The following is a 16,762-nucleotide window of genomic DNA, read 5'->3' as shown; positions in this document are numbered from 1 at the left end:
AGTTATTTTTAAAAATCTTTAAATGTTGAGGCTGCTTTCAAGAATCTAAACCAACCAAGGGTTGAACTTGTTTTATGCGGTAATAACAGTTGCTCCTCTAGACTTTCAAAAAGTCTGGTAGAATGTTTCAGATTAACAAAATTTAAACTATTTAAATTTCACTCATGGGAACCACACACATTTCAGCATAATTTATATGTTTCTAATATTGCATTTCCCAAACTGTGCATGAGGTGCCTTAGAGCACTGCAGTACACTCACCAGGATACCTCAAAATATCTTGAATTTTTAAGGGAAGCACAGTAATACGTGGCATCTGTCAGGTACCCATGAACTACTAGCTGGAGGTGGTTCACAGCTTTACCATTACATTCGTCTCTGTTGTTTTAGATGATGCCATATCTTTGCAAAACTGGGCAACATGAAAATCAGTGCGGAACAGGAAGTGAGGATGGTTACATCTAGTCTGATTCCAAGGCTTGGGAAGTTCCCATTGTAACTTATTTACTAAGAATGACAAACTATACATATATATATATACACACACACACACACACACACACATATGTTTTTTGATGTTCACGTGTATTATTTTTTTAACTGGCTACTAAGTTTTTAGGACACAAATAGTTATGTTATTTGGACCTAACTACTTAATAAACAGAACTGTCAGGCTCTTTGTTTGCTTGTTTTGCCTACGTGTACAAGGGGAAAGATTACTAAGACACTAGGTACCGCAATATGAGAAAGTTTGGAAGCTTTTGTTCTAACATTTGCATGCCTGTATAAGTAGGTGTCATGTCACAAGTAAATGATGCCTTATGCAGTTATTTTCTACATGAAGAATAGCTAATGCTGGGAAAGATGTTCTAAGAGATTGAATTTAAATATATGATTCAGAGCCGAAACTAACCCTCAGGAAGCAATCCAGATATGCACTGTTTAAACAAAAGAGCCCTTAAATATAGATAAACTTCAGAAGGAAGGAGTGAGGTATAAAATTGAAAGCCGGTTTTGTTTTACTCCTTTCTCCCCCTAGTCTCTACTTTGAGTCTGTCTATTTTACTGCGAGGATTCCTCAAGCCAAATACGTTCTTCTTAATCTCTAATATGTTTTTCAATACTAACCCTGTAGAAGTAGTTATAAGTAAACTAGTAAGGCTAACATATATGTATATGCTCTTTTCCTTTTAAGGTCCTTCAGTTGAGTAAAAAGTAAGCTCTTCTATCACTCTTATTTTCATAAATTATACAGTGCTTTGTAGGATATTAGAGAGTCAGCTACTAGATATTATCAAAGTATTTCAGCCTTATATTTTATTGAGCAGAATTTATAGACTGCATTGTTCTGTAACTTGTCTTTCATGACTTATCCTGACTCTGCATCATGATCCTTTAGGTAATTTCTCGGTACAAGGACAGCTGAATTGCCAATTTAAACTTATACTATAACCAGAAAAGTCATAACTACTAATAGGCTGTTGCTGTATTACCATGCTCGTTGATCTGACGTAGACGTTGTTTTTCAGATGGCAGTTTCCATCATTTGGCACCACTATGCCTGCCAATTTGCTATCTAGAGCAAGATGAGATGTCTGGTCTGTCATCACCAGCAGCAATCTTTTAGCTTCTTTTCGCCATCCAATGTGACTCTTAAAATAAACATGTAATTAGATCTTGTACAATAACATAGATCTTTACTATGGTCTTCATTTCAAGTAAACATTAAATTTAAAACATTAAGTCAGGCTAGAATGATGTGCATAAATTCAGTGCTGTTTCATAAATAGCATTAACTTTTATTTGTATATCCTCTTCCACAGCCGTTTGACCACACTATCTCCTGGCTAGAGACTTCTGGTGTTCCACAGAGGAAGAACAAGCCAGGTTTATGAAGTGCAGACTGCCCACTGTGATGTGAGTAGGACAACAAGCTACTTCTGTTTTTTTCCTTGGAGAGTAGTGAGTGAAAAGAGCAGCCCTTTTGGAAATGATTTTCCAAGTGCATAAGTTATTCTTTCCCTTTTATCTTTTCCTATTTATAACCCTCTCCTAATTTAGCCCCTCTGTCCTGAACACATACCAAAATGAATAATACTGGTGACGAATAACAGATAGGAGAAGAATGTATTCTTCTATGCTATGTTTTCACTCCATAAATCAAAGGGAAAAATCCTAAATTCTTGGAGAGTTTTTCATCTGAGCAAATATTCAATAATGTGAAACTTCTTACCTCACAGACAGCTGCCTGAAGCATAGCATCAAAACCTCCTTCAGGTGTATCTATATTTCCAGAGATCTTCTGTCTGTGAACTGCTTTTTCAAACTCAGTGATGTTTTCCGTCAAAGACAGCACATGGATATACCCATGGGGAGGCATACAGTCTAAGTTGTAGTCACTATATGGGTAAAGAAGAAATGCAAATTCTATTTTGCTATGCGTCCTTCAAAGATCCAAAATACTACTCATGGTCATAGTAAAAGTGTGTGGTTGATGTTTGAGAAGGGAATACCTTTTTTATTTTTGCCAAGAAAATTTTATTAGAGAAAATCTGTATTTTATAAAATCAGAGAAAAGCTCAATATTGGTGAATATTTCTTTGCATGTAGCAATATAATGCCTTGGTCGTCAAAACATAAAGAAGATTAAACATGTTTAATATAGGACACCTAAGGGCTTTTATTATGCTAATATGCACTGTTAATTTTTAAGAGGAGATGAAAATTTACAGTGATTTCCTATCACATTTGCCCATGGAACAGCTGAAAAACACTTTTTGGGAAATGTTTTTAGGAATTTAGTTAAAATATTATACTACTGTTAGATATTTTAAAATATTTTGCTAATTTTAAAGTGATGCTTGGTGTAGAATTATTGATGCATGGTCAAAATTCATTAAAATTGTTTTGAGAATTCCATAATGTCCCCAAAGGTGAGGATCATTCCTCAGGTGCATTTGTATTCAGGGAGAAGGTGTGTGAAGCTCCATGTGGAGAGGCATCAGTCTTGTTCCTCTACAACAGAAAGCAAAGTTGTTTTGGTAAATTAGAGTATATGCTGTAAAGTGATCTGGGCAATTCATGAAAGTAGGAAAGAAGACGATAAAATGAAATGTTTTGTTAAGGAAGAACTGAACACATTTATAGTTCTCTCTGAAAATTCAACAGGCTAAGTATCGTGTGAGAAATTCATATTTTAAAGGTCTGTTTTCCTTTCATAGTAGGGAATATGCTGTTCCAAAATGATAAGAAAAAGGGCTCTTTCTAGCAAACAAATTCTCTCTTTTGACCTACCTATCCTCCATGTGCTAGCTGAGTTTTGTTTGAAATCACATCATAAGCAATGTAATTATAAACAGTCACAATACAGTAATGGAAATACAGGTGCAATACTGGCAAAATAAGTACTTTAAATTTGATAAACCTTAATTCAGCAAATTTGGATCAATCAAAAAAGGAATACAGAAGTTTCAAAGATGTATTTTATATATATATATATATATATATATATATATATATATAGTAGCCTGATTATTGGAGGTTTATCCAAAATTACTAATATTATTTGTGTTTTTTGTAATAGAAACTAAGTGAATGATATTTGAAAAAATATAAAGTAAAAAGCCACCCTTCAGTCTCAGAAGTTTTCAGATAGAAACATACTTCTTCTATACATATTTTCATTTATCATTTAATTAAAACAAAAATATAAAATTTAGTAAGTCTTTGATTTAAAAACAAAATGAGGTTTTATAAGATTTTAAATTTGTTTAGCATTAGGAAGTCCACGTCAAATATTAGATACCTGCATTGATTATGAATTCTTTCTGGATGGATACTAATGTATGGTGAAACTGTTTTATCAACGTATGAGCCAAATCCAAGGCGGAAGTCATGGGAGAAAAATGCCATTTTTCTAGATAAATCATTTCCAACTGAATTTAATTTTTCAATATTATTGTGCATTGATGCTGAGACATCAACCAGATAATAAAGATCCACAGGATATTTCTTCAGAGGATGAATTTTCAGCATAAAATTAGCTTCAGCTCCTAGTTCAGAGAAAGACAAACATAGTATAGTATTCATTTTAAACATCTCAGGTTAAGCTATCAATCATCCGGTCACATTTTAGGTATAGAACAATTATCACAAATTTGTGCATAATGAATGAAATTGGGAATATTCCAGAATAATTTCAAGGCAGTTTGGAAACTGTACCATCCCAGACATACCAATGTCTTAGTCTCCAACTTCTACAGTGCATTTCTCGTAATTCTTTAGGGCAGATAGAGATAATAACAAATAGACCAGCTCAACATAAATGTAATAGGTAATATATTTATCACCATATGAACCTGTATTTCTAGTGTCTAGTAAAGCATAGGACAAACAGCAAGCAGCATTCTATCATAAGAGAGAGTAGGTGTCTGTGCTTGTTTTCAGGTCGCATTTAGATATGAAGACAGCCAGAAAGGTATTCTAAGAAAATTTACCCCTTATTGGATGCAGGTGTAGATTCATTCTTTTGGGTTAAGGTATATTTACATATGAGATGTGAAAACTCTGGTACTGAGCAGTACATTAAGCTATTCAAAATAATTCCTACCTCATCATGTTACTTGATTAGATTCTCCCCAACAGTTAGTTGTAAGAGGAAATGAGACAGTGGTCTGAAGAATGATATGCAGCATTGCCACATTGAGGACCAAGACAATGTAGGGGACAGCATTTGTCCAATGCATAATGGGTGCATGATAAACATATGTTGAAGAGGGATCACAGGGGCAAAGAAACTGGATGAGTAGAGAGGGTCACCATAAGGAGAATTGTTGGAGCCTCCAAAAGACAACTGTCTTTGCAATACAGTTTTATTTAGTTTTCTGTCCATTATCAAGTCATACAAGGATTTGGTACCCTACAGAGTTAGTACTTCTGTATTTAACTTTTTAAAGTACATGATGAAAAGTTACCAATTTAAATAGAGGAAGTTTGTGAATTTTACTTTTTTAAATAATAAAGCAAATGCTTGTAAGTCATTAATTATTTGCACATGGGGAATATTTTGAGTGTAAAAAATTTTTTAATAAATACAAATTTGTATACATAATTGGTAGCCTGATCTACTTATTAAAGGAATCTTACAATTTATCAAATCATATTTTCAGTCTTAATATGCTTAAAAATAGCAATATTTTAAAACTTACTTCACAAATCAAATGTTATACAGCCAGATTATGGAATGTATTAAAAATAGTAAGGTTTTTTGGTTTGTACTATTAATTATGGGAGAAAGGGGCTATTTACTTATTCCTAATTAGCCTTTAAATGCAGGAAACTTCTTTATTATAACATTCTTGGATTTTCAGCCCAAGAGTTTGGGAGGAGAAATTGGGCTTGCATAGCCCAGCCCAGTCAATTCTTTCACTCCTTTTTTTTAGGAGCTGGGCTGCCTCCGGTGAACATATATTTGGCTCTGCTTTCCAAGTATCTGGTGAAAAATCCTGCCCATGTGGAAGTGTCCTGCAATTTGGGTAGAGAAGTTTAATTCAGAAGAATGATAGAATCTGGTAGATAGGGCTGGATCGATGAGAAATAGAAATGGAGCGTATTGGGGAGTGTGGTTCATGTGGAGGAGCTTGAATTTTAATGTGGGTCAGCATTTAATTTTTAATTTTTTTAAAGTTGTGTAGTTGTTTTTTAACTGTTGACTTGGACATATGGCTGAAGGCATTAGGAGCTGGCCACATGGTATTCTCATCTTAATGGATCATTATAGTTTATGGTGGCTCTGTCTAAAGATGAATGGCTGCCTATTTTTATAGAGTCATCGAAAAATGTACCAGATATTCAGCGTGTTGTGTGAGTTGTTATATTATTGGTTGGTTATCTCAGCCAACAGGCAGAGTCTACATAGCATCAGCAAAAGCACAGGCCTTGGAGGCCTGAGCTATTCAGGGAGCTCCAGTAAAATGCTAGCCACACAGGAGCCTTCAGCACAGGTCAGCTGCTCATAGCCTAGCAAGCGAATCCTAGTCTCACTGACCTCAGCAAAGAAGAGGGCTTTTAGGAAGCCTTGCCAGGCTTTTAGGAAGCCTGGCCAAATGGCCATGGTTAGAGGGTGCAGGCTGCTGTAGCTTTATTTTGATTACATAGATGCTGGCGTTAGCACATGTACCTGGGTCAGTTGAAGACCTCAGCGTGGGCTGACACCTCAGTAAGACAAGTTTTCACTAAAGGAGAAAGGAGAATCTTTCTGTACACAGGCCTTTTACTCATCGCTGGAGAGAATGATAATCACTACTTTTAAACTGCAAGGCACTTGAGTTTCCTAAAAGGTTCTAGCTTTAAGTAGTAAGCTTAAGGTGGGCAGCCCTACATAGGCTGACCCCAAACCCCACTCTGCTTGTTAAGGAGGAAGCTGAAGGGGCCAAGCTTAGATTACCATATTTTGCCCATGAGCCTGAGACACTCCCCACATTATGCTCTCAAGTTGGCTTTGGATTGGATAATTATATATGACGGAGAAACCTTCTCTTGGAAGCAGTAGAAATATCTTTTCATGGGAACATGGATACCATGTCCCTGGATAAAATCTCCATTCAGTTCCTACTGTGGTGCCACCAACACTGGGCTCAAAGGGAAGATGACATTAAAGAGGTTTTGAATATATTGAATGAGAAAGAAACACATCTAAAAATAAGACAGTATCTGCGGCCATCACCACTGTGATATAAATTCCAGCAGCAACGTCTTAAATGCTACTCTGAGAGAAGGAGCTATGTGGGGGTGGATTCTTTTAGTGGGTAAGAGCTACTAAGTGCAGTGATCCATATAAAATATTTACCACAGTATTTGGTACACAGTAAATATATAGACATTAGTAATTATTACCATTAGTATTACTAGATTCTAACATTAGATCTGTTCTAATGTTAGAATAGATGATAGATAGAACTGTTCTATCTAACATTAGATAGAACAACATTAGGATAAGAACTGTTTATTTATCTCTGAAGCCTCTGGGTTTGGTACATGCATAGCCACTCATAAATGTTCTTTAAACTATATTGGAAGAATATTTTGATACAGCATTTCAAAAGGCCCATATATATACCACAGTAAGAAGCTAATATTTATAACTTCTTTCCCATAGTTTAGGGAGATCTTAAATAGTTTCTCTCTATAAGAGGAAAAGAGTATCATCTGGCCCCCAAAATATTTATGCCACCACTTACATTATCTCCAGGAAAGCTTCATCCTCATAATTTGAGATTCTAAAGGCTCAAGTCCTATTCCTTTGATTAACTTTAAAGGCAAGAAAAGAGTCTGTGACATAGAATAAGAAAGAGGACTTGGAGGAAAGTTGAGACCTACTTAGAGCTATTGCCAATATTGGTTTGAATAGACCAAAAAAATAAAGTTGTTCGAATGAGTTTTAAATCACTCAAATAATGGCGTGAGCATCTCTGAAGAGCTGGCTACAACAAACATGACTGGATATTAAGAAAAGATAACTAAGAAATATTCTGCATAAGATGAAACTGAAAAACCGTAAGAAAATATGGAGAACTGTAGCAGGAGGAAAGAGCTGCCAATTTCTATTCATTATCCTTGAGCAGGGGAAGGAGAAGGCCCAAGAATTAGACTAGTTTGAAACAGCAAGGTACAGACTCCAGCACATTTCTGGATTTCTGTGTGGGATAAAATGGGGGATATGTGCCAGGTGTTGAGGAGGAAAAATGCATGACTCTATAGTTTTAGGTTTTTTGAAAAAAGTTTTGAATTCAAGAAGAATACCTGAAAAATCTTACATTTTAAATTAAGCTACACTAAAGAACTTTTTTTCTTTAAAATATTAAAATGAATCAAGTTTGAAACCTTTTCTTCAATTAGTGAAGTACAAATTATACTCATCCTTGTCATATACATTATATTACTTCTGAAACAGAAATCGAGAATTATCTTCTCTCACTTATCTTCCTAAAGATTTCATTTCATTTCACTGTTCTTAGGGGACATAAACTAGGATTAGTCACCTATTTCTGTTATTATTTTTCCATAAAATTGATAGGTAAAAATTTTAAAAAGTATAGTTTAAGAAGTAAAAAGTAAATATCTTTTTAAAATCTCATTTAAAATATTCAATTATATATATTATATACATATTTTATATAGCCCTAACATTCCTTTAAAAACTTAGTATATGATATAATGGAAATATTTTTATTTTTAAAAATAAAATTTTTTAAAATCCTTAATAAATGCTACATTGAAGGTCATGAATTTTTATCAGGTAAGAATAAAGTGGTTATCTATAAATAAATCTAATAAATCAAAATTAATATTAGGGAATAAATGTATTTTACACTTAGGTATTCATTATACCAGACCCTCAACTCTTATATATATATTAGGGTGCAAAGGACTTTACATTGTAAGGAATGAGGTTCCTGTATATCTGGAGTTGGTAAAATACAGCTTTATATATTATGCCCCAAAGCTGGCATGTCTTTGATGCCACGATGCACTTTTAGATGAACTTATTAAATCTATTTTAATAATTATTTGCTATATATGCAGATTATAAAAATATAGTTCTGTCATAGCTATGTTGGAAAGATAACATACACGTTAGACAGTTAGTAACTATTTCCACACAGAAATTCATGAGGATTGGGGAATTGACTAAAATCAAACCCTATAATGATTGACATAGACATTAAGCATTTGTGTTTTGATTCTCCTACTCCCATGATCTCATTCATACTACCTTCACTTACTACCTCATGTTGACATCTCCAGCTTCTCTATCTCCAACTCTGTCTCTCCCCAGAACACCTAATGGGTAAGTCACTACCTTAATTCAAGATGTCTGTTTGAACTCAGACTCACCCCCTCCACAAAGAGCAGCCTTCTCCACCTCACCTAGATGCTCGAGCCAGAGCCCAGGTGTTCCCATACTCATCAATCACCAATCCCTGGGGATGAAACCTCCGGATTATCTCTCAAGTCTGGCCATTTTTCTCCTGCCTTGTTACCATTACTGCCATTGCTTATCTACAGCACTGAAATAACTTCCCAACTTTTGAACTGTTAATTTATAGTCTCAGGAGGATTCAGCCACCATTATGTCTACAGAAGAGAACAGACTAAATTCATTTAAGTGTATAAATTTAAAAGTAACATACCAGTATAAAAAAATGCACCTTGTAATTTTCAAATCTCAAGTATTTAAAAAAGAGCAAGACATTTTTTAAGGCTATTAGTCATTTTTTAGAGGTAAATAATATATGATAAGCCTCATCTGTAAGCTGTTGAAAATTAATATTCAGTGAGAAAAATAAGCAAATTTGTATGGAGGGGCAAATCACACACAAAGTGGAGAGATAAAGATAATTAATAAGCTTAAGAAAAATATTCAAGCTTTCTAGTAATAGGAAAAAGACAAAAGAAAACAGCTAATAGACTAGTTACACTTAACAAATTGAAGAGATTAAAAAGAATGAGAATGGGTGAGGTTGACTCTTGAAAGCCTAACTGGACATGAATTTTTCTTGTGAATAATCTGGTAATACACATGACCTAGTAAATCTATTCCTAGGAATGTATCCTAAATAAATATGTTGTTACATATATGGAGAGATAGATAGATATAGATAGATACATGTATAATGAATATCACTGAAGATTTGTTTAAACAAACTGCATTTAAATTTGATTGGGACTGTCTTACATTTATTGATTCACTTAGATTTTGTTACATTACTAGAATATATTTATAGAAAACTGTTATTTTTATAATATGGTTTCCCTATTCAGGAACATAAAATTCTTCTGCATCTATTCATACTGTCTTTTACGTAGCACAATAGACTCTACATATTTTTTAGAAAGTTTATCACTAGGCAGTTTACATTTTAGGTTGCTGCTTTGAAATGATCCCTTTTTAAGTTATATTTAATACTATATAAGAAATTCATTGATTTTTGAATATTTAAAAAATTTCCTGCCATGGCCTTTTATTTTTAATTTTAATAGTTAGTTTTCGTTGATTTGCCTGGATTTCCAGGTAGAAATATAATGATAATTTTGCTTTATCTTTTCAAAATGTTGATAACACATACTTGGTTTTCTTGTCTGATTGCTTTTATGTAAAACTTTCAGAAGGATTTTAATACATATTAAAAAAGTAGTCTTCAATTTTGGTTTGGGCAGGAATGGATACTAAATTTCTTTTGTATGATTTTTGGCATCTATTGAGATAACAATATATATTTTTCTTCTTTTGGCAAACTAAGATGATAAAAATACATTAATTTTAAGACAATCAACTACCCTAGGTTAGATCTACTTGTATGGTGACATTGCCCTTATTATCACATGCAGTTTAATTTGATTTCTTAAAATGTTATTAGGGATTTGATACTAGAGTTATGGTAAGCTTGTAAAAATTGAGTAGCTTCTAAGCCTTCTCTAAAACCATGGAAGAGTTCATGTAGCATAGGGATAATGTGTTCCTTAAATGTTTAGGGGAACATGAAATCATTTCTCCCCATGAAATCCTTTAGACCTAATGTTTTTAGGGGGAGTTTCTTTTATAATTTTCTTAACTTCTTGTATCTTTATTAGGTTTCTTAGGGGTTTCCCTCTTCTTGAGTCAATTTTAGTCATGTATATTTTCCTAGAAAATTATCTTTATTATTACGATTTATATATTTTACCACATTTAATGCATTTTACCATTTTTAATATTCTCTTAAAGTTTTTTTTTACCCAATATTTGTTTCTCTGGTTATGGTCTGTATAATCAGGTCATTTGCTTTTTGTCCTTTTTTCTTAATTAGCTTTGCCAACAATTTGTCTATTTCATTGGGCTTTACAAATAACCAGATTTTGGATTTATACGTTCGTTTTACTTTTTTATTTCTATTTTGCATTCCATTTTGTTTTTTTTCTTAACTTATGAATTTCTTCCTCTTGTTTTCCTTATGGTTATTTTGTTTTTGTTGTTTCTATACCTTTATCTGGATGCTTCATTCTTCTTTAATAATAAAAGCATTTAAAGTTTTGAATTATCCTGAGAGCAACTTTGAACACATACCATTATGTTATGATGTGTGTTGTTATTATTGTTATTATCAAATAGTCTATGACTAGAGTTTTGATTTATTCTTGGAGATAGAACTTATTTAGGAAAATCTTTTCTTTGTTTCTCTATTATTTAATATTTGTTTATCCTCTTGTATTGATTTTAAATTTTATTGCGAGGTGTTCAGAGATGTTGGCCTATAAAAACAGTTTCACTTTTTGGAGTTCAGTTTTCTTGTATAAAATATAATTAATTTCTAAAAATATTTCATAGCTTTTGAAAACATTATTTTATATATCAAGAATTATGGATTGAATTTTGCCCCCTCCCTGCCCGCCCCCAGCCAAATTTCTATGTTGAAGCCCTAACTCACAATGTGATGGTGTTTGGAGATGGAGCCTTTGGGAGATGACTAGATATAGATGAGGTCCTGAGGGTGGGGTCCTCATGGTGGGTTCAGTGCCCTTATATGTAGACAACAGAGAGCTCCTTTTCTGTCTGTCTGTCATTCTCTCTCCCTCCCCAGAAACCGAATCTGCCAGCACCTTGATCTTAGACTTCCTAGCTCCTAGAACTGTGAGAAAATAAATTTCTGTTGTTTAAGGCACATAGTGTGTGGTATTTTGCTATGGCAGCAATAGAAGGTGGCAAGTGTCATAATCTTACCAACCTAGTTACTTTAATTTTTGTGTACCCCTTTCCAGCTGTCACTCATTTATGTCCATACTGGGCTGTATAATTGTTGGATATGGTGAAGTGCACAGTTTTAATTGGAAGCTGGGAATATGCCTAGGGCCAAGAAAGAAATGGATTTCGTTATTTGGGTAATCCAAGAGTCTGGGAAAAATAGCTCAGCTTTGGAATTGGGAGGTCATATGTTGATAATGGTTATTCAAAAGTTTAATGACAGGACAAGACCACCCAAAATGAAATAATGATGGCTTGAAGGCAATCGCATACCACTTAAAACTAAATGTATCTAGTTGAGTGATGCATATCTTTGTACCTGAACTTATCTTGCCATATGTAGTTAGTTCATTGGGATTCTCTGGCAGTGGAGAAAATGAATAATTTCCAGTGGCCTGCTACATGTGCAATACAGTGGTGTGGAAGGACAAGTATGAGAGAAGTATTGGAGGAAAAGCGTATGTTACTCTCAGGGGCCAAATCAGCTCAAGTTAATTATGATAATTATGAATTATAGTTTTCTGTTACAAGCTTATCACACAGGCTCTAAGACTTAGCTTAATTCACATCTCTTACTAATTAATCAACTAACAAATTCAGCAAACACTTATGGAGTGCTTACTACATGCCAGCACTCTGTTAGGCATTGGAGAAACAGAGTAGAATAAAACATGTTCTCTTTCTTCCAGAGCTGGCAGTGGCATAGGAACACAATTACAGTACAATGTGATCAAGTTTGGAAACACATAATTATAATATAGTGTGGTCAGGTTTGCAGAGTGTCCGAGGCCACACAGCTAGCTATAGGCATAAGAAAGACTAGAATTCTGATTTCTTGATTCTGAGCCCACTCTTATTTCTACTGTAGCAATACTGCCTGCCATAAAATGTTAAATATGAGCAAATAAAGCTAGATATAATTTCAAATGAAGAATCATCATTGATTTATTTGAAAATAACCATACCTTGACGTAGCTGAATCAGCACTTCTCCTGGTGTCACCTGGGTATTGATTTCATTTTCACTTGGTGTTACATGCACAGATGGGTATTCTATCAAATCAATTGAGCAGCCTTTGTTTATTAAATTGGAAACAATATCACAACGTTCATTCTTTGATCCACCTGAAATGAAATCCTGTTTAAAAGAAGGAAAATCACTGATGTTTTTAGTGCATATCATCTCAGTTATAACCAAAGAAAACCACATAACGAACACTGCAAAGAAGCCATCTTCCAATATTGTACAAATTATACAACTGTTAAGAATAGCTGCATGTTTCCAATAAGAATACTGGCAAATTTGTCTTAAATAAAGCTTTAATTTCTAAATGTTATTTTGAAAGAAGAAAATGAATATTAAAAAGGAGATTTAAACTAAGTACTTTAAATATTGTTAACTGATCACTTTAAAATTACACCAACTTAATTCCTTCTAAATATTTTACTTTGGAAATACTGCTCCAAAAGAAAATTTAGCCAAAATAGACCATTCAGTGTGGTTCCACATGTAAGCTTCAGTTCTCAAAGAACCCAACTGGTATGTTTACTATATACTATTATGTTTGGAATGTGAGAGCAAGTCCTTAGAAATCACATGCCTAATTAGGTACTGAAAATTCATAAAAGAATGAATTGGAAATCTATATTTCTTAGACTAAAAATTCCCCGACTTCTTATACACGTAACAGCCTGTAATTCAGTAAACCAAGGAAGATGCTCATAATGAGGCTGGGAGATAAAAAAGTGCAGCTCAAATTCTCCTGATTTTGAACAGAATCTTGAACTTTCATTACCATTCAGCACTGGTTAGTTGATGGTAATCCAATAGCCATCCATTAAACTTGGAATTAATGGAGCAAGCTTAAAATATAATTTATCTTGACTGAGAAAGATTTGATATTTTTATTTTTGAATGTAACCATTCAGGTTTTTTCCTAAGAACAGGAAATGTATTGAAAAGTATAGAAATATAGTTTATTATATATAATGTTGGCCTGAATTATTTGGGATATTTGCTTACATATGGGCTGGATATTTGCTTAGTGATCTTCCTGGATGTGGCTATTTTGATCTGGCATTCAGTCATTCCTCATCTAGTTTAACCGATTCAGAGAACTGGGTTTCTGATCAATTACTCATTCAATCGAAGAATGTTGACTGAATACTTACTCAGGGACAGTAGTTTGTTAGGTGCTGAGGATACAGACTGGAACACGACAGATAGAGTCCCTGTTATCAGAGTCAACAGACCATCAGTGAATTCAGCCATTAAGCAAGTAAATGTAATTATCATAGGCATTAAATTTAGGGGAAGCACAGAATGTCATAGGGTTATGGAGAAAAGAGATTATATTCACGTTTAATATTACTTGACTATGAGATCACTAATTATGAATAAGGAGATCCTTGGCACTGGTGAGGAATTAGATGGGATGGTGGTAGGCAATATAAAAACATTCATACAAAGATTTTAATTTAATTCTTCTCTCAATTTAGAAAAAGGGTTGGAAAACTAGAGACAGTGGGACAAACACAGCTCATGCCTTGTTTTTGTATGGCTTGAGTGCTAAAAAATACTTGTTACATTTTTTAAATGCTGTAAAACAATAAAAACGGAGAAGAAGAATGTACAACAGAGATAGTATGTGGCAAAAAAATTTTACTATGTGACCCTTTACAGTACTGATCCTGAATTAGAGTGTGGTGCACAGTTGTAATATAAATATAATTAAAAGACAAAAGAGAGGGCTTCCCTGGTGGCACGGTGGTTGGGAATCCACCTGCCAATGCAGGGGACACAGGTTCGAGCCCTGGTCGGGGAAGATCCCACATGCTGCGGAGCAACTAAGCCCGTGCCCCACGAATACTGAGCCTGCGCTCTAGATCCCGGGAGCCACAACTACTGAGCCCACGTGCCACAACTACTGAAGTCCACGTGCCTAGAGCCCGTGCTCCGCAAGAGAAGCCACTGCAGTGAGAAGGCAGCGCACTGCAACGAAGAGTAGCCCCCGCTCGCCACAACTAGAGAAAAGCCCACACACAGCAACAAAGACCCAACACAGCCAAAAATAAATAAATAAATAAATAAATTTGTTTTAAAAAAAGACAAGAGAGAATAGGTTCTTTTCAGTCAAGATCTCCAGGTGTCATTGGTGAATGACTTCATGGGAATAGAAGAATTCGATTTGCCTTGCTATTGACCTTGCTTGCTGAAGTTTAAAACGTTTAAAGCCTTAATTTCTCATTTCCAAGTTTATCCTATCTGTTGTTAAAACTTAGAGGTTCTGAATGTGAGATTTAGTTTTTAAACAACTTGGAGCTCCTCAGAGAAAGGTGGCATGTACTGCTAGATATAAGGGGCTGGATGGGGGATCTCAGCTGTCCCAGAGCCTGGGGAATACTGAGGGCGCATAAGGCTTGGTACATGTATGCTCATTCATGCCTCCCATGAAGGCCACAGACCAAGGGCCACATGCGCTTTAATTTAATTAATTTAAGCAAAAACTGCAAGCCTTCAAATCAGGAAAGGAAATAAAGTACAAATAACTCTGATTTTTCTTTTCAGCTGGAAATTTTGTGATTTGTATATAGAGGGGAAGGTGGTTAATTCACTGCAACTATACATCAAGCTATGCCATTTGACCTTTAAATGTCAAATCATTTTGCTGAAATAGGCAAAAAAACATCATTTGTTTTGCAGTGTCTGAATCAGCATGGCTGTTTTTACTCTACTGTAAAAACTAAGTTAGAAAAACATTGCCAATTTGACAATTAGGTTTGAAAAGGGAAGAAAAGATCGTGGCATCAAAATAAAGAATGGAATGCTGCCCCTACCCACTGTGGCCTACTTTCCACTCCGTATAAAAGAAAAGAATTTGAAACCACACCCTTTTAACTTTTGGTGTTTTATGTCATTTTAATGTCTTCTAATTCTTATATTTTACTTTTTCTACAAGAAATACTCAAGCAAACTTATACTCCAGCTGTCTAAAACCTATTTGAGAATGAAAAGCCCAGGTTAGAAAGTTACCCTGGTTGGCTTCTCATCAATTGTTACTTTCATCCATTTAATGTAATAGTCTGGAGATATAAATAGGAAAAGGTTTTTCTCCTACTCGTTTCTGAGTCTTTCTAACCTCCAAGCATGGCAATCTGTACAGAAATGAAAGAATTCCTTCATCTTCCTTTTTGACAGTGAATGCCCTTTGTATTGTATTTCGGTTTAATTATGCTCCAAGGCTGCCCTGTAAACTTCTGACTATGTAATCACAACCTGTATCTGACATATCAGGCAGAAGAGGAGGAGAAGTCTTCAAAACTTTCACATACGTTAAGTCATCTTTTTTTTCACATATGTTATGTCCAGTCTTTGACATATGTTAAAATGAATATGAGGCATTGAACTAGGTAATATTGATACAATTTTGTCTATCCTAAATATTTTCCAGTTCCTTTTATGTAGCATGGAGAGAAAGAGAAGTCAAAATATACAGAATGGCAGATTGACATGCCACACAAGAATGCAGACAAATTGATTATACTCTGTGTAAATTTTCTAGTGAACTTTTACTTTTGACCAGCTTTGAGAATTATACAAACCAGGCTTAAGTTGGTCATGTTTATCTTTTCTAATCATGAACAGAGAAAAAAATGCCTCTTTCTTTCTTGTCCCTCTTCTCTTGCTGGCTGAGAAATAAAACCAGCAGTTGCATATGTGACTAATGGTGGGCAATCTTTCAAAATTAACCATTGCATTTTTCCTTTCAGTGGTGTCAGGTCAGCATGTAGGGAGTGGACAGCTCCTTCTGTTAATGATATGGCCAGTGACTGAGTGCTAACATGGGTTGCTTCCCCTGACGTTGTATTCTTAACACAGGCAATTTTCTTAGTTTCCTAAGTCTGAATGAATTGCTCTAGAGTCTCACCATAGTTCTTATAGTAACTTAAGCAATGCCTGTGTGCTAAATGCCTTCCACATACA

At 34.5% G+C, this 16,762-nt stretch overlaps 1 protein-coding gene across 1 annotated transcript in view; it reads right to left on the bottom strand.

The window, feature by feature from the left end:
• ITGB8 (integrin subunit beta 8) overlaps positions 1-16,762 on the bottom strand; it is a gene marked incomplete at both ends in the record, with an annotated part of 90,319 nt that overhangs the window by 35,282 nt on the left and 38,275 nt on the right. Inside the window, 4 exons of the mRNA XM_082661875.1 lie at positions 1,494-1,652; positions 2,234-2,399; positions 3,806-4,052; positions 12,745-12,916. Coding sequence (XP_082518001.1) covers positions 1,494-1,652; positions 2,234-2,399; positions 3,806-4,052; positions 12,745-12,916 — 744 coding nt within the window. The remainder of the gene's footprint in view (positions 1-1,493; positions 1,653-2,233; positions 2,400-3,805; positions 4,053-12,744; positions 12,917-16,762) is intronic.

This window comes from Grampus griseus, assembly GCF_964374135.1.
Source record: "Grampus griseus genome assembly, chromosome: 9".
NCBI classification, from domain to species: Eukaryota; Metazoa; Chordata; class Mammalia; order Artiodactyla; family Delphinidae; genus Grampus; species Grampus griseus.
Note: the sequence above shows the minus strand (reverse complement) of the source record. Positions and strands in the feature narration are given on the sequence as shown.